Below are 19,649 nucleotides of genomic sequence, written 5' to 3'. Positions count from 1 at the left end.
TGATTTCTGTTTTGCAAATTGCCAACTTAACATATACTGAATATCTTGCCTTGCCTCAAAAACTCATGCTTCTTCTGCCCTGAAGATGTCAGTTGTATATTAATAATATGACATAAATTCCTGAAAGTTTGATTTTCATTCTTTTTTTTTTTTTTTGTATTATAACAACTCTTCCATAATTATTTATCAAGTAGGGCCATAACTTCCTCTTACATGTACAACTTTGTGTATATTTTAAATTATGTAATTTAGTAACGTATATTAACTGTCTCCTGTAATTATATCTACTAGAGTACATTTCCCAACCTTCAGTAATTTGCAACCATCCTCATGGTTATTATTTCTGTCTACTATCATCACAATTCTTGCCATATCTGGGTTCTACCTATAGTATTAATATTTTTCTTTAAAGCACCTCATTTTTTATTACTTCAAGTATTATAAAAGGAATATAATATCATTACCAAATTAGAAAACCAATAACTTGTACAACAATAAATAAAGCAATGTTAATAAACTCTAGATCCATACTCTTGCTTACTGAAAGGAGATAACATGTTTTTATAAAGGGAGATAAAAAGGAGTTAAAGGCATACAGTAACTTTCTCCTTGGGATAATTAGAAATTTTGAAAGGGAATTAGAAAGGAAATTATTTTCTCACTGTGTGATTCAGTTTTATAAATGTAACCCTCAAACAGATTTTTAAAACTTAATGCCCACATACCACCATCAATGATTTTTTGACATGTCCAGTATTGTTTCATCTATACCTCTACTCTATTTTTTTAAGTAACTTGCTTTGATAAAGTTTCAAACTATAGGAAAGTTGCAACTACACTACATGGAACTTCTAAATACACTTTACCCTGATCACCAATTATTTACATTTTTGTCCTATTTGTTTTATTATTTCTCCCTTCCTCTCTGTCTCTCTTTCAAGAGTAAGTTAGTGATATCCTGCTTCTTTACCCGTAGTGCCTCACCATTTATTTATTTATTTTTTAAAGATTTATTTTTATTTATTTCTCTCCCAATTCCTCCTCTCCCCCCCCTCCATTGTCTGCTATCTGTGTCCATTCGCTGTGTGTTCTTCTGTGTCTGCTGCTATTCTTGTCAGTGGCACCGGGAATCTGTGTCTTGTTTTTTGTTAAGTCATCTTGCTGTGTCAGCTCTCCGTGTGTGCAGTGCCACTCCTGGGCAGCCGAACTTTCTTTCGCGCTGGGCAGCTCTCCATGGGGCACACTCCTTGCGTGTGGGGCTCTCCTACGCTGGGGACACCCCTGTGTGCATCAGCACTGAGCTTGGGCCAGCTCCACACAGGTCAAGGAGGCCCTGGGTTTGAACTGTGGATCTCCCATGTGGTAGGTGGATGCTCTGTTGAGCCAAGTCTGCTTCCCCACCATTTATTTTTTTAATAGCACAGGTGTTCTCATACATAACCATAGTACGCTTATCAACATCAGAAGATTTAACATGGATATAATACTATTATGTAATCTAGGGCTTTGTTAAAATTCCTCAGTGGTCCCAATAATAACCTATATAACTTTTTATCCAATATCGACTCCAATCCAGGATTGCATATTGCATTTATTGTATTTCTTTGGTCTTCTATAATCTGGAATAATTCCTTGTCTTTCTTAGTGTTTCCTGATGTTGACATTTTAAAAGTAGGCTAGTTATTTTGTAGAATGTCCCTCATTACAGATTTGCCTTATTGTTTTCTTATTATTAGATTCAGGTTGTGCATTTTGGTCTGAAATATCCCAGAAGTGATTGTTCTATCATTCTCATTTTATAATATTAGGAGATGCACTATATCAATCCTGTTTGATGTTTGATCACTTGGTTAGGTAGATCTGCTTGGTTTCTCCATTGTAAGTTCCGCTATAGGGCTATATACATGCATTTCTAAAAATCACTGCACTCTGCAATATTGCTCAATGAAAACTCTTAAGAATTTATGTGAAAAATGGGGTTAGAGCACAACAATGAAAGATTTCAACAGGGACACAAAAAAAGATAGAACCTAATAAAAATGTATCACAGTTTTATACATGTTAACTGGTTAACGTGTAACCATTTAACTAGTATGATAAATATGGCACTTTACCTCAAAACAGACCTGAAGATGGCTTGTAGAAGTGGGTGTTGGAAAGGTTGCAACTTGTTATTGTGTAGTGGTTAAAACAGTATTATCTAAAATGAGATGGAAAATTGTAGCAACAAATGTGGATGAGCAGGGTTCTGAGTATATGCTGATAGATGTTTGAGAGGAGTGTGTACATGGACACACATTTTGTGTATTCCTTTGCCAGCTTAGTTCAACTGGGTACAGTTTTCTGCATCACTTAGAGTAAATCTAGTATTTCCTGTAAATCAAATAGTAGATAAGCACTTTATGCTCCAAATGTTCCATAATGTAGCTGTTGATTCAAAACATATTTGTACTCTAAAAACAAGCGTTTTAGTAACACCGTTTTTCCTTTGTAGTTACTTCTGTAGAGATACTTTGAGACTATGTAAATATCCTGTTCCTCAGGAAACTTTACCTACTAGGTTTAACAACCGTTAATGATTCTAACTCAGTAAATCTATGTTTATTAGTTGGCATTCTTCTGTTAAGAAGAGCTTTCCCTCCTCCCCATTTATTTATACATTAATGATATCAGGATAGACTCATAGAATTTTGTTCTATTTTATGGGTTATAAGCTATTACTATTATTTATTTTAATATTCAAATTGTCCCAGATTTGCCAGTGGGTACCCATTCAAGCTGACTTCTTTTCCTTTTTTATTTCCCATGCATACAGGGCAGTTTAAAACAAACAAACCAAAAAAAAACCCATAAATAGAACTCTAATTTATCCCCCTCCCTAGACACACATATCCACCAATTTTAATATTTTGTCACTCTTGGTATATTCTATCTACTTATCCATCTGTCTATCCATACATCCACCTATCTTTTTATTAATCCATTTTCTGAACTCTTGAGTGTAGGTTGTATACATCTTATTCTTTGAACACTTAGTACGAAGTACCGTGTGCAATTCCTGAGAACAAGGATGCTCACTCACATGATCACCTTAAGTGCAGTTTGAAGTTCAAGAAATTTATCATTGCTAGAAAGCTTACAGTCTGTATTCCAGTTTGTTTTTTTTTCCATTTGTCTCAATAATGTCCTTTTCAGCCTTTTCTTATCCCTTATTAGACCCTGTCCAGTATGACATTGAATTAAGTTGTCTCTTCCCTTTAGTTTCTCCTTTTTCTTAAATTGTGGAAACATTTACAGCATAAATTTCCTGTTTTAACCTCTACCAAACATACCTTCAGTGGAATTAATCACATTTACGTTGTTGAAATACTCTCACCACCTTCCATTACTAAAACTTTTCATTTCCCCAAGCCCTACGACCATTATGCATTAACTCCCCATTGCTTCTGCACCCTCATCCCTGACAGTCTGTACTCTAATTTCTGTCTCTTTGAGCTTGTATATTCTCCATAGTCTTAATTGTAGTTACCAGGGGGATTAAACATAAGATCCTAAATCTATGACAATCTCATTTGCTTTCATACCCATTTAACTTCAGTAGTATACACAAAATATGTGTGTACTCTATGCAGTTCCTGTCACTGATTATAAGGTATATATTAAGGGTCCAGAACCATTGATTTATCATTACCATTTTATGCATTTGCCCTTTAAATCCTATAGGAAGTAAACAATGGAATTATGAACCAAAAATACAATAGTACTGCCATTTATATTTACCTGTGTTGTTACCCTTACCAGAGATTTTCATGTGGCTTTGATCTATTGTTTTCCTTTCAACCTGCAGAACTCTCTTTAGCATCTCTTGTAGGACTGACCAGTCTAGTGTGATGAACTCCTTCAACTTTTGTTTATCTGAGGATATTTTAAGTTCTCCCTCATTTTTTAAAAATTAATTTATTGAAATATATTACACACAAACATACATACACAATAAGTGTATAGTAATAGTTGTGAACTTACAAAACAAACCATATATAATATCATACAGGACTCTCATAACTCACCCTACCACTGACACCTCACACTGTTGTTAAACCTTTTAAAGGTTAAAGAGCATTGTCAAAATATTACTGCTAACCAAAGTATTTTCCCCCAACCCTCCCTATTATTATCATCTCTATGTCATTTATATATGAACATACATAAACAATTAAGTGTATAGTAAAAGTTGTAACCTTACAAAGCAAACATGCATAACATCATGCAGGGGTCCCATATATTAACCCTCCACCAACACCTTGCATTGTCATGAGATGTTTGTTACAAACTATGAAAAAACACTGTCAAAGTCTTACTAATAATCAAAGTCCTTATCTTACATTTGGTGTGTTTTCCCCCCAGCCCACCATATTACTATTTTTTAAATATGCTTTTTTTATGACAAAAGTTGTAAACTTATAAAATAATCATGCACATGTGCAGAATACCCAAACAACACGCCTCCATCAACACACCACAATGTGATGTGTCATTTGCTATAGATAAAATAATATCTGATTGTTACCATGTCCGTGGTGTACATGGCTCACATTTTCCGTACTGCCTCAGTATCAACACAGTATACCTTTTGTATACATGCAAGAATATTATATTATTACTACTAACCACAGTCCATAGGTCATTCCAGGTGTATTTTTCCTATGCTTCTCCACATTCCCATCACCCTGCAGTAGTGATATACATTTGTTCTAGCTAACAAAGGACACTCTTGCATCTGTACCATCAACCACAATTTTCACCCACCTCTTGGTTTACTGTGCTATCAGTTCCTAGGTTATTCTCAAGCATTCTGTCAATTGGCATTTACATAACTAGACTACCATTTTCAGTCACATCCCCATTTATAAACCAACTGTTACTCACTGTGTGTTATCATCCACTCTATACATTTCCACAATTTTACAGTAAAGCTAATTAAAACTTCTACATACATTAAACATCAATAGTCCACTCAGTTCTTCTCTTACTTCCTTAAAGAATCCACCACCTACCACCAGGTCTTAAAGATATTTTCCAATAATTTCTTCTAGAAGTTTTATGGTTCTTTTAGTTTTAGTTTTTTGATCCATTTTGAATTAATTTTTGGAAAAGGTATGAGATAGGGGTCCTCTTTCCTTTGTCCTTTTTTCAGCTATGGATGTCCAATTTTTTCAGCACCATTTGTTGAATGGATTGTTCTGCCTGAACTGTGTGACTTTGACAGGCTAGTCAAAAATTACTTGATCATACCTGTGAGGGTCTGTTTCTGAACCATAAACTTGGTTCCATTGGTCTATTGTGTCTGTCTTTAGGCCAGTACCATGTTGTTTTTACCACTATAGGTAGGTTTTATGATTTAAAACCTGGAGATAAGGGTTCACTTTTCCTTTTTATGATGTTTCTGGCTACTCAGGACTCCTTACCCTTCCAAATAAATTCAATGATTGTGTTTTCAATTTTTTTTTTCTTTAATGCTGGTGGAATTTTTATTGGGATTGCATTAAATCTGTTTTTAAATTTCAGTAGAATTGACATCTTAATGATATTTAGTCTTCCAATCCACGAGCATGGAATGTTCTTCCAGTTATTTAGGGGTTAGGGTTTTTTGCTTTCTTTTAACATGGAGTTGCAGTTTTCTGAATATAAGTGCTTTACATCATTGGTTAAGTTTATTCCTGACTATTTGAGTTTTATCTGTCATATTTTATTTTCACCACTCTTTTGACACGTTCAGTTACTTTTATTGATATAATCTTCATTTCTAGACTCTCTTCCAGGCCTCTCTCTCCTCTCTTTTCTTTTTAGGCTCTTGTACACCCTTTAGTATTTCCTGAAAATCTGGTCTCTTGCTTAGAAATTCTCTCAGTTTCTGTTTATCTGTGAATATTCTAATTTTGCCCTCATTTTTAAAACACAGTCTTGCTGGATATAAGATTCTTGGCTAGAAGTTTTTCTCTTGCTGTATCTTAAATATATCAGACCACTGTCTTCTTGCCTCCATGGTTTCTGGTGAGAAATCAGCACTTAATCTTATTGAGTATCCCTTATTTGTTATGCATTGCTTTTCTCTTACTGCTCTCATAATTCTCTCTTAGTCTTTGGCCTTTGACATTCTGATGAGTATGTGTCTTAGAGTCATTCATTTAGTTCCCTGAAACCTTGTTCAATTTTTTCCATTCTTTTCTTCATCTGTTCTTTTGTATGTTTACATTCAGAGGCCATTTCTTCAAGCTCACCAATCCTTTCTTCTGTCTCCTCAAATCTCCTATTATGATTCCTGTGTTTTTTAAATTTCATTGATTGTACCTTTCATTCCCATAAGATCTGCTATTTTTCTATGTAGGCTTTCAAATTCTTCTTTGTGCTCATCCAATATCATCTTAATTTCATCCTTAATCTCTTTAGCCATCTCACTGAATTTATTAAGGAGATTTGTTTGAGCATCTATATTTAATTGTTCCCAACTCCTTTATGTCATCTGGAGGCTTATCTTATTCCTTTAACTGGGCCATAGTTTCCTATTTCTTGGTGTGGATTGTAATTTTTTGTTGGTGCCTTGGTCTCTGGCTTACTAGAGTATTTATTCTGGGTGCAGTTTCTTTCTTTAGTTTAGGGCTTCGTATCATTTCTCCCTTGATGGTTGTGCAGTAGGAGCCAAGCATGTAGTAGGTGCTGTAAGCTATGGAGGCTAAAGCTGCCCTCATTGTACCAGGGACCAATGAAACTTCTTCCAACTTTCTCCTTTGCCAGGGGTAGGGACAGAGTCACAGCTGTGTGAAATAATCCACGTGCAGGCCTAGACTGTAGTTGCCCAGAGAGGCTGATGAAGCTTCACATCCCTCTCTCCCCTGTCTGGGGCAGGGATGGAGCTGCAGGCGTGGGCAGAAATCTAGGCAGTGCAGGTCCAAGGTGACCGCAGTTGCCCTGGTAGACTTCAGATTTTCAGTCTCTGGCAGCCAAAGGTCCCTGCAGTTACCTGCCGGTACAGGGCTCCTCAGCCTCTTCCCCCCCAGAGTTGGGGCTGAAGCCTAAGCAGGCTGCAGGCTGATCTGCGTGAAAGAAACTGGTTCCTGCTGACCCTGAGAGTTTCAGTCAGCCAGGCTTCCCCTCAGGCTGGGGGCGGAGTCAGAATGGCAGCTACTGGCCTCTTCCTGACTTGGGCTGGTTCACACCCCCCTGTTCCCAGGGTTTTCTCTTAGCCAGCCAAGTCTACTGATCAGTAGCCGAAATCGGAAGCCAACAGTTTCCTCCTCCCCTGTTTCTGAGAAATGGAGCCTCCAATTCTCGTCACAGAACAGCTCCTGGGGTGGCTTGTGCTGCCAGAGTAGGATGATCACCGGCGTCCGCAGCTTGGCCGGTAATTTCCCCAAGAGGCTGGCGCAGGTCCCCGCAGCTTCCTCCCAGCTAGAGGTGGCACTGGGGCCTAAGCCAGACCTGCAGTATGATCTGGATGGGAAGAAGCTGGTCTCCACCAGCATTGGGATTCTCAGTCCACCCTGGTTCCCTTTGTCAGGCACGGAGTTAAGATGGCAGCTTCTGGCCTTTTTCTGACTTGGACGGGCTCAAGCTTTAGCTGTTCTCAGGATTATACTGTAGCCCACTGAATTTCCTCATCAATAGCTGAAATTGGTGCCCAATCATCTCTTTCTGCCCCGTTTTTGGGAAGTAGAGCTTTTGATTTCTGAGGTGGCTTGTGCCTCAGTGGAGGATGGGCACTGGCCTCCGTGGCGTGGCGCGCTCTACTTTTGAGTCTTCTCTGCAGATAGGCAGTCTCCTCCTTCCACTCCTTCAAAGACATTGCAAGATGCTGTTCCGGTCTCCTGGAGGTCCCAAACAGGTGCTTCAGCTAGCTCCAGAGAGCTCTAGGTGTTTGCTAACTGCCCTGTAGCAGGAGCTGACTCTAGGAGCTCCTTACTTGGCTGCCATCTTGCTGGTTTTTTGTTCTTCCTCATTTTTGAATAATAGTTTTGTTGGAGATGGAATTATTGGTTGACAGGTGTTTGCTTTCAGCACTTTAAATATGACTTCCCACTGCCTTCTTGCCTCCATGATTTCCAATGAGAAATTGTCATTTAATATTATTGAACCTCTCTTTTATGTGACAGTCTTGTAGCTTTCATAATTCTCTTTAACTTTGGCATTCTTTAGTCTGAATATAATATGTCATATGGGTCTATTTAGGTTTATCCTGTTTGGAGTTTGTTGAGTCTCTTGGATGTATATATTTATGTCTTCAGTTAAATTTGGGAAGTGTTCAGCCATCATTTCCTTAAATATTCTGTTCTCTTTGCCCCTTTTTCTTTTCTCTGGGATTTCTGTAGTACATAGATTTTAATTTCCTAGGCTGCTCAAAACAGATAACTTGAAATGGGTTTGCCTAAACAATAGGAATTTATTAGTCTGCAGTTTGAGGCCAAGAAAATGTCCAAATCAATGCATCATGAAGGCGATGCTTTCTTCCTGGAGACTGGCCCTGGCTATCCTTGGCTCCTCTGCACATGGGAAGGCACATGGCAATGTCTGCTGGTCTGTCCCTTCTCTTCTAGGTTTCATTGATTTCAGTTTCTGGCTTCCATGGCTTTCTAGCTCTCTCTCTCTCTCTCTTCTTTTCCATTCTGTTTAAAAAGACTCCAATAAGAAGATTAAAACCCATCCTAAATGAGGTGGATCTCACCTTAACTGAAGTAGCCTCATCAAAAGGTCCTACTTAAAATGGGTCCACACCCACAGGAATGGATTAAATTTAAGAACATATTTTTCAGAGGTGCATACAATTTCAAACCACCACAGCATGCACAACATATATTGGTATGCTTGATGGTATCCCGTGGGTTCCTCAGTCTCTGTTCATTTTCCTTCATTCTTTCATTGAGGATGATTTCAGTGAGCTTACCTTTGGGTTCACAAGTTTTTCTGCCAACTCTAATCTGCTATTGAACCCCTCTAGTAAAATTTTAATCTCTGTTACTGTGGTCTTCAGCTCTGTTTGGTTCCTTTTCATAATTTCCATCTCTACTGATATTCTGTTCATGTTCATTTGTTGTTTTCCTAGTTTCCATTAGTTCTTTGACCATATTTAGGACCATTTTTTAAAAGTCTTTATCTGGTACATCCCAGGTCTGCTCTACCTCATTGATGCTTTAATCTTCTCTTTTGCTGGGCCATTACTTCTTTTTTTTTTTTTAAGGGTTTTTTTATTTTTAAAGATTTATTTTTAATTTCTTTCTCTTCCCTTCCCTGCCCGCCCCCCCCCCCCCCCCCAGTTGTCTGCTCTCTTTGTCCATTCGCTGTATGTTCTTCTGTGTCCACTTGTGTCAGTGGCGTCCAGAATCGGCGTCTCGTTCTTGTTGTGTCATCTTGCTGCATCAGCTCTCCATGTGTGCAGCACCATTCCTGGGCAGGCTGCACTTTTTTTGCACTGGGCGGCTCTCCTTATAGGGCGCACTCCTTGCGTGTGGGGCTCCCCTGTGCCGGGGACACCCCTGTGTGGCACGGCACTTCTTGCATGCATCAGCACTGTGCATGGGCCAGCTGTGTGTTCTTCTGTGTTCGCTTGTATTCTTGTCAGCGGCACCTGGAATCTGTGTCTCGTTTTGTTGCATCATCTTGCTGCATCCGCTCTCCGTGTGTGTGGCGCCATTCCTGGGCAGGCTGTACTTTTTTCGTGCTGAGCGCCTCTCCTTAAGGGGCACACTTCTTGTGCATGGGGCCCCCCTATGTGGGGACACCCCTGCGTGGCACGGCACTCCTTGTGTGTATCAGCACTGTGGATGGGTCAGGAGGCCCTGGCTTTGAACCTTGGACCTCCCATGTGGTAGGTGGACGCCCTATCCATTGGGCCAGATCTACTTCCCCATTACTTCTTGATTCTTTGTATGTTTTGTTACCTTTTGATATTTTAATGTATTATATTATCACTGTGATTTAAACTCTGGGTGTCTATTCCCTAACCTTATATCTAGCTACTGTTATAACTTTCCTTGAATGCCAAGAGCTTGAAAAAAAAGAAAAAAGAAACCACCTGTCCCAGTCTTTGCAGCTTGACTTGTGGGAGAATTTATCTATACAGTGAATTTAGAGAATAGCTAAAGGCCAAAGGTAGAGACCTCCTTGGTCCTTCTATGCATGCATCTTATATTGGACATGTGCATTTGACCTTAGGATTCCTTGTTTACAGAGATCCATATTTCCTGCTTGCCTAGGAAACAGTTTTTTCAAGTCCTGGTCACTATACTGTATGTCCTACAGCCTACAGTCCTTTACCACAGGCAGCCATGACTTGAGTGCTCTGTGAGCTGTCTTCTAAACGCAGGGCCAGTTCTGAGACAGCAAGCCTCTGACATGTGTCTTCAGGCTACTATTAGACAGATTAGATCAGACATGCAGGTTCCCAGTATATACCTGAGCATGATTCTCCTCCCTCTGGAACCAGGACTGTGGACCCACACAGGAAGCATGGGCCAGCTCCGAGCTGTGCCAGGGAGGGGATGGGCAAACAAGAACGCCAGTTGATCCTTCTCTTTTAGGTAGCCTATTTCTTGTTTTGACTCTGACCCTGTTACTCCAGTCCTTTAACAGTTTTCTGGAGATTTGAGAGAGCTGTTTCTGCCATTTCTTGCTGGTTGCCCAAAGCTGCTGTGGGAGGGCAGAGTCCTGAAACTTCTCTCTCTACCATCTTGTTTAGGGTGGGGCCAGTTTCTCCTTTTGTGTGCCCTTTTGGTATGTTGCCATCATATTCTGAGTACTTCCTGACTTTTGGCACGGCAAGATATTCCATACTTATCTTGAACTTTTTCTGCCTCAGCCTTACAATTAGCCTTTTTTCAAGGAGTACTTTTCCTTTTATAAACTGACTACTCGGTGTATTCATTTCTCCTTTTTTTGATTTTTTTAAAAAAAGATGTGTAGATCATTCACAGTGTTACATTAAAAAATGTAAGAGGTTCCCATATACCCTACTCTTCCATGCCCCCCACTCCTCCCACTCCTCCCACATCAACAGCTTCTTTCATTAGATGTATTCATTTACCCTGATGTCTCATTTCTTCTAAGTCATCACACAAAGCCTTATATCTATATTTCTATACTTCTGTATAGAGAGTGCAAACATAAGTGTGTTATGAGTTTATACTGGTTCTTACAGTCCAACACTACAGGGTACATTCTAATTCTTCTTGGCATATTTGCAGTCCCTTTCTCCAGCATGAAAAACACGGTCCGCCTTTATCATCAATGTATGTATTCAGTTGTTCAAACCTAGAATAAAGTAGTTTGAAAATTGCTAATACATTCCACCATGAAAAGCATAACATACTAAAGTTTTTTGTTTATTTTTACAAGATTTTTTGGTAAAATGTACATACACTAAAGTACATAAATATTAACTACTCTAGTTTGGTGAGTTTTGGCAAATGCATATGCATATACCCATGTCAATATATGGAACATTTCCGTCATGCCAGAAAATTCTCTCTTGGCTTTTCTCAGTCAATTCCTCCCTGCCCTCTTGCAGACGCAGTCTCTGCTGATTTTTTAAAACCATATCTTGAAAAATGCTTTTATCATTTTATACTTAACCAGCACTGTATGATGATTGGAATTGTTTCACACCCTTGCTAGCATGTAACCATTTTAACTCATGTTAGTGTGGGTACTGTGGTATTTTACTGAGGTTTTAGTTTGCATTTCTCCGATCATTAATGATGTTAAACATCTTTTCATGTGCTTTTGGCCCTTCATACATCTTCCTTTCTAAAACATTTCTCTGTGTTCTTTGCACATTCTTCTCCTTACATAATTTAAATTTGAGTTGTAGAAGATGTAAACGCTGTTTATATATTCTGAATGTAAGTCCTTTGTTAAATGTATCTATGGAATATGTGTTCGTTTTCTTGGTGAAATCTTTTGATGAGCAGAAGATTTTTATTAAGTCCATCTTTTTAATTTTTTTTATGTCGAGTGCTTTTGAATCCTAAGAAATCAGAAGTTTTATTTTCTGAAAGCTTCATAGTTTCAGTAATTTTCGTGTATGGTGTATGGTAGAAGTTGAAGTTCTTTTTTTCCCAGATGGAAATCCAGTTTTTCCAGCAACATTTATTGAAAAGACTCTCCTTTGTGCCCTTTGAATTCCTTTGGCATCTCTGTTAAAAATCATTACATTTATCTATTTTTATGCCAGTAACATTGTCTTAATTACTATAGTTTTATAGTAATTTTTTTTTAAGGGAAGTGTCAGAGATTGAACCCAGGACCTTGCACATGGGAAGCAGGTGCTCCACCACTGAGCTACATCCACTTTCCTATAGTAAATTTTTTACTTACAAAGAATAGAACATCTGAATGCCAAGTAAAGAGGTTAAATTACTAATTTTTAAACTTCCTGCAAGGAAAAACTCAGAGCACCGGTGAGTTCTGCCAGATATTTAAAGAAGAATTAATACTAATCATTCACAAACTCTTCCCAAAAACAGAAGTGGAGGAAACACTTCCCAACTCATTGTATATGAAGTCTTAAAATGCTGTGTCTTTTGACCTTTAATATATCTCTCTATTTATTTAGGTCTTTAATTTTTCTCAGCATTGCTTTACAACTCTGCATAGGTCTTACACATCGTATATTAAATGCATTCTTAAGTATTTTATTGGATTTTTAAAAGGTTCATTTTACTTCCTGAAAGAGTTTCTGTAGATTAGTATTATTGCTTCCTTAACTGTTCTATCAAATTTATTAGTGAAAAACAATTGGGTTTGGAGTTTTATTCATTAGAATTTGGTTTTATAGCAAATTCAGTTTCCCTAGTAGATAATGAGCTGTTCCAATTTTTAAAATCTCATTTTAAATTTGTTAGAATGCATTTTAAAGGAATTTTCCAATGCATCTAAGTTATTGATATTTTTCTTCTGAAGTTTTTTCATCATATTTGTTATTTGTCTTTTTAGTGTCTGTAGGATCTTTGACCAAAGCCCATTTGGTAGTTTTTTAATTTCAGATATTGCATTTTTTGGTTCTTGAGTTTCCACTTAATTTTCTTTTATGCTTTCTTTTTGTTTCCTGAGGTTCCCCATCTGTTCAATCCTTATAACCATAATTTCCTTGAACATACTTAAATTGCTCCTTTTAAGTTCTTTTCTATGTGGGGGTCACTTTCTATTAACTGCTTTTTCTCTTGGCTCTTTGTCACATTTTCTTCTTCTATTGTCGGGTTTGTTTTTTTGTTTGTTTTGTATGCTGGAAGTTTGGATATTACATATCCAGTAGAGACTAGATTGAATTATTTTCTTTTGAAGGAACTAACAGGCAGTGCTAGCAGTCAGTTAACTTAGCTGGACTCAAACACCAAACTCTGTTTCCCATGTAATGGATAGTAACAGAAATCTCCATTCAGTTTTTTTCTGCCTTCCATTTCTTGCTTTTCTCCGGGCCGCCTAGAGTTTTCCCCATGTCCATAGTTTAAGGGTCAGACAGGGATTTGGATGAGAGTTTATATGCAGATTTTAGTCCTCCTTGCTTTCAGTTTCTTCTTCCAAGAATTTTCCTTCTAACTTTCTAGCCATTCTGATCACCCCAAATGCTATCCCATGAGTCCTCCAGCCATGCACACAGTAGCGTTTTACTCAAATTGATCTCTGTCCCCACCCCATGTTTCAGTTGGAGAATTTTCAAGCTAAAAGTGACATAACCACAAATCTCACCCACTCCTGTTCTTCTCCAAGTGTCATCTCCTCTCCAGTCCGATTTTGGTCAGTCTTCAGTGCCTTCAAAAATTTTTTTAAATTTTGTTCAGTTAATGATCATTATTGGCAGAAAGGTCGTTCCAGTACAAGATAATCTGTCATTAGAGGAAGCAGAATTACTCCCTTTCTGTATTACTTTGAGGCAAATCCTAGATATATATTTCATGTTAATATTTCAGTATGTATCTAAAAGAAATGAACTCTTTGTATTTACACATAACTATAATATAGCTATAGAAAAATGTCCTGTGTATCATCAAATATCCAGTCAATTTTCAAATTTCTTACTCTCCTATGAATGCCACTGAGAATGTGGTAACTTTTTAAAAAATCATCTCAGTTGGTAGTTTATAATGATTAAAATATTTTCTTTTCCATATATTCAGGTTCGTGACAATAAAAAATTAAGAGTAAATGCTGTTATCGCTCCCAATAATTCATATGCAGATAAAGCACCTTCAAGATCTCTTAATGAACTAAAGTAAGTTTTGAAAACATTATTAGAAATAACCTTTTACTTTGAATATTGAATACTTGTTTACCTCTTAAATTTATTTCAGTTATCTCATTGTCACCTGAATGTTTGTTTATAAACCATTACTCTCTTTTAAGATCTCTCCTTAAATCGAAAATAATTAAATATCTAGGCCCAGCAATAGACCATGTTATATTTAGTATTTGATAAAGTTAATGTTTCAAATTAGTGGAGCAATGTATGATAGGACTATTTAATAAGAGACACTAAAACACTTGGTTAGCTACTGGGAAAATAAAATAAATCATCACTTCATAATGCAAAAATAATCTCCAAAAGGGCTAAATATAAAAATTGCAGCCTGTTTTTACCCTTTCTCGCTGTGCCTGGACCAGCATGCAGGTATGTCTGGGAACTTTAATCTGTAATGGGGACTTGTAGTCTGTTTAGCCTTTTTTACCTGTTTTGCCCTTTCTCTCTCTGCCTGGACCAGCCCACAAATATACCTGGGACCCATAGTCTGTTATTTTCTGCCATTTCTCTTCCCTCATTTTCTTAATAAACTACTGATATAACTTAAAAAAAAATGCACTTATAAAACTGTAAGTAAATATCTTAACTTTGGATGTAGATAGGCACTCAGTAAAAGCAGTGTAAGAAAGAACAGATCAATAGTTTGTACACTTGTAAAAAGCTGAAACTTCTCTGGCAAGGAAACAAATAAAATTAAATGTTTTTAAAATGTAATAAAAATTATCTTTTTTCTGTGTCATCATTATTTTATTTACTGGCCAATTAACAACTTCAGATTTGTAAGGTATTTTTAAGAAGAAAAATCTAATAGGTGCTTTTTCTCTCAGACAATATGGATTTTTCTCTTATTTGCGAGAGTTATTTGATGCACCTGATCCTGTTATGAGCTATCTTTGCTGCCAGTATCATATTCATGAAGTTCCTGTAGGAACTGAAAGGACCAGAGAAAGAATTGAACGGGTAAGAAAGTACTAAACCATTACCAAAAATGTACTTTTGTTAAAACTTCTTAAAGGCAAGCAAAAAGTGTCAGGAATTTAAATGTGTATGTGTGTTCTGTTGTTTTTAACCATGTGAAAGCTAGTTTTCTTTGTTCTTCATTTTCAGTATAACAAAATGGTGCTGGCTGACTAATAATTTATGACAGGAGTATATGGAGTTACCTAGAGTAAATAAATACTTAATTGCTTTAGGGTAGTTGGATAAGGTTAATAATACTTGGCACTCTTCCCTGATTCTGCCTCTCTTGATAAACTGGTGTTTAAAATTTTTAGTAATGGTTTAATCATTTAAATTCTTGTATTCTAGATTATCTTCCGGACAAATTATATCTTAAAATGAGTAGACTAGGGTATAGAACTTTTGATAAGCCCTCCCCTTCATAAAGATTCCACTTAAGATTATCTCATAAACAAATGAGAGCCCCTTTTGGCCATTACAGCCACAGAAATTCCCATTTCCTGTATCCTGCTATTACTACTTGGAATTTTCTTCCTACAAGTAATCTCCATGAATGCAAACCACATGCATTGCCTTTATCACAGGCAGAAAACAGGGAAAAAATAATCTTTTGTTGTTTTGATACTGCTTGTAAGTATCTATGAGTCAATAACAGAGTATATTGTTAAGTAATATATAACTGCTCTTTATTATATTGAATTTCTTAGAAAATGCATATTACATTTCTAACATCCAGTGTTCAGATGTCCCTAAGAATTAATTTGTAATTTGGGACCCTTCATATTTCATTGACATAATAAGGAAATAAGGGCTCATTACCAACCCATTTTGCAAAAACAGATTATACTAAGTTTTTTATGTCTTTTGATTAAAAATTACATCATATCATGGTGATCATTTGGGAAAATCAAAACTAGAATTCTCCATGTGGCTGTACCTCTCTTCTGCCTTAACTCATTTAGGTTTAGAAGAGAGAATAAGACTATAGACATAGATGAAATTTATTTCTGTTTTAACTCTAGGGATAGGTAGGGCTGTTGCTGAAAACCCATAGAGAGATCAGTAAAGGCTTTCATAGCTTCACTTTTGGGCAGAAAGGAACTGTTTCTGCACTTGGAACATCCTTTTGCTCTTTGAACAATGTTTCAAGTGGAATTTTTATTTTTATGCACTTTTAACATTTTAAGTTAGCTGCAAAATTGCTATTTGTACTTGAGAAATAACTCTTGAATTAATATGATTTATTTTAAAAGTGAAATGAATTACTTCCTTTCCCTTCCTCTCTCCTCAAGTATTTTTCATTAACCTTAATAATCTCTTTGGTTTTATATAATAATTTATATTTTTAAAGTTCTGGAACATACTGAATGTTACTGTTCCAGTGCCCAACTGAGTGCTATGTTTCATATAAATAATCTGTATATTGTTATGAGATACTTTTCAAACATGTGAATATACAGTAAAGACAAATTTAGAAGTACTTCAGGTACCTGGTAAGCCCCTGACATCCTGGCTATCTTTCAGAAGAAGCAAGTCTTTACTGAGGAAATTCACTGCCTTTTTATATCCTGAATCCTTCTGTTTCATGTCTAGATAATGGCAATAGTAACTGTATATCTTCATTAGAATAAAAGTACACTCTTTAGTGTACATACTTCACCTTATCAAGACAATATTTTAGGCTCTGATAATGATTATACCCTATTTATGGAATTGTTTTCTTTTTAATTTCTAAGCTTCTACCCTTGTGTTAAATTGTCTGCTGGTGTCTTTGCTCAAGATGCCTTATTTGCCAGGAGTGCCCCTCTCTTACCATCTCTATCAACTCAAATCCTGTTTAAAACTTATTTCCATGGAACTTTGCCAGGTTAATCTCATCCAGTCTTTCCCTTTGTTCCTAATTAGTCAGCATTTATGGATGCTAGTTTATACTCCATTAAATTATGTGTGCTTAAATATGTTTTATCACTTAGACTCTAAAATTCTGTAGGGAAATAAGCCTCAATGGTACTGGTTATGAACCTTTAGAGATCGGAAAAGCCTGTATTATAGCAGCCTATTGTATTTTAAATAAATATACATATAGATAACAGTAATGTTATGGTGTTAAAAATGAGCTTTAAGTTTTGAAACCTCTTGGGTAAGTTCTTTAGAGAAAAGATTTCAGGGAGAAATTGCAAAATAAGTCTTTGGATTCCTTAAGTATTTTACAAAAATATACAGGAGCAAAATATAAAATCACTTGTCTTTGAACAGTACAACTGAGAGGAAGAGAGAATAAATATCTTCCCTGAGGTAACACAGTCATATCTGCTGGGCATCGAGCTCCTGGTATCTCTTTTTTAAATGTAACACAGTGCCAAGAAATATACTTGGGAGAGACTATATAAAGGAACAGAAGTAGAGCAGACTTTTCTAGTTGCTTTGGTTTTTTCTTAATAAGCTGAAATGTATCAGCCACCATTTTAGAGATGTTGGTTAAATTTAAAATAAATTTTAAACTTACTTTTATTAAATAAAGAAATAAATTTAAAATAAGTGTGTGTATATGTATATACACACACATACATATGCATTTTAATTTTCCAAAATTAAATCACCTTATCTGTTTTTTAAAAAAAAATTTTTATCCATTTAAAACGTAATATAATTATCTGATGTGCACTGATACTTGTTTTCCATTGTAGGTAATACAAGAAACCCGATTAAAACAAATTTATACAGCAGAAGAAAAGTATGTAGTAAAAACTTCTTTTTATTCAAACAAAGTTATTTCTAGTAACACATCCCTAAAAGTAGCCCAGTTTCTCACAGTAACTGTGGATCTAGAGCAAAGAAGACACTTAGAGGAACAGCTGAAGGTTGGTAATTTTGATTTGTATTAGAATATAAACTGAATTTATAATACTTTACCTAGAACCTGTTTAATAGTGTATTAACAGGATGCCCCAGGATGGGAGTTTAATATTTTCTTGTTTATTACGTGGGTCTCCACCCACTGGGATAACACCCTATGTCAAGATGAACACTTTCATCTTCCATGGAAGCATGCCCTAGGTGCGCCTTTTCTAACATATCCCCCCATGTATGATGCCTTACTACAAAAACCCTCCCCTGCCATATTGGCTAAAAGAACATTCCCAACATTGTAGTTTTAACCACAAACCTAAGAGTCCCCGGAGTTCACCTGTTCCTTCCTCCAGCCCTCCCCCCAGTTCCATGGATAGTCCAACCCAACCCTTCCCCACCCTACTCATGCTCACATTCCAGGACTGAATAACCCCACTCCATCCTTGCACCACTATCATTCCCATCCACTGCCAAACCACCCCTTTCCATCTTATCACAGGTTTTGCCTGTATTGAGCATCGGCTCACTGCACTCTGCTCCTTTCTTTCTCCTGATAACCTGTCTTCCAGACTCTAGCTCTGTTAGTGTGCTCAGTTTGCTTAGGTCATATCAGTGAGGTCGTGTAAAATTTGTCCTTTAATGACTGGCTTGCTTCAGTCAACATAAGGTTTTCAAGGTTCATCCATGTTATCCCATGTGCCAATACTTCCTTCCTTCTTACTGCAGGGTAATAGTCCATTGTACGTATATACCACAATTTGCTGATCCATTCATCTTTTGATGGACACTTGGGTTGCTTCCATCTTTTGGCAAAAGTGAATAATGATGCTATAAACATTCATGTTCATGAGTCTGTTCATGTCCCTTCTTTCACTTCTGAATATATACCCAACGATGGGATTACTGGATCATATAGTAGTTCTATAGTTAGCTTCCTGAGGAACTGCCAAATCATCCTCCATAATGGCTGCACCATTCTACATTCCCACCAGTAGTGGATGAGGGTTCCCTTTCCTACATCCTCTCCAACACTTGTAGTTCTTTGTTTTTGTTTTTTGTTTTTATTTTTATTAACACATTTTTAAAAATTAAAGTTAATCACATAGTATGTTACAAAAAAACATGAGGTTCCCATATAACCCACTCCCCACCCCCCACCCCCATCATTTTTGTAAATTATATATTTTTGAAGATACATGTATCACAAAAAAGTTACATTATAAAAAACATAAGAGGTTCCCATATAACCCCCATCCCCCTACCCCATTTTGTGTTTTTTTAGTAGCCTCTAGTCTAATAGGTATAAAATGATTATAGTTTTGATTTGCATTTTCTTAATAGCTAGTGATGTTAAACATCTTTTTTGAGTGTTTTTGAGAAGGTTCCACTTATCTACTTTTTCTTCTGTTCTTTGTGTTTTGGGTGTAAAGTTTATGAAACCATTTCCTATTAAAAGAGATCATAGATGCTTCCCTACAGTATCTTCTAGGAACTTCATGGTCTTGGCCCTTTGTTTAGATCTTTGATTCATCTTGAGTTAATTTTTGTATAGAGC

The 19,649-nt window shown here is 36.7% G+C and overlaps 1 protein-coding gene across 1 annotated transcript in view; it reads left to right on the top strand.

Moving 5' to 3' along the window:
• SMC5 (structural maintenance of chromosomes 5) overlaps nt 1–19,649 on the top strand; it is a 140,699-nt gene that overhangs the window by 65,007 nt on the left and 56,043 nt on the right. Inside the window, exons 12-14 of the mRNA XM_058301326.2 lie at nt 14,163–14,257; nt 15,112–15,244; nt 17,932–18,105. Of these exons, the coding sequence (XP_058157309.2) occupies nt 14,163–14,257; nt 15,112–15,244; nt 17,932–18,105 (402 nt within the window). The remainder of the gene's footprint in view (nt 1–14,162; nt 14,258–15,111; nt 15,245–17,931; nt 18,106–19,649) is intronic.

This window comes from Dasypus novemcinctus, chromosome 8 (genome assembly GCF_030445035.2).
Source record: "Dasypus novemcinctus isolate mDasNov1 chromosome 8, mDasNov1.1.hap2, whole genome shotgun sequence".
Taxonomy (NCBI): Eukaryota; Metazoa; Chordata; class Mammalia; order Cingulata; family Dasypodidae; genus Dasypus; species Dasypus novemcinctus.
This window is presented reverse-complemented; position numbering and strand designations above follow the sequence as displayed.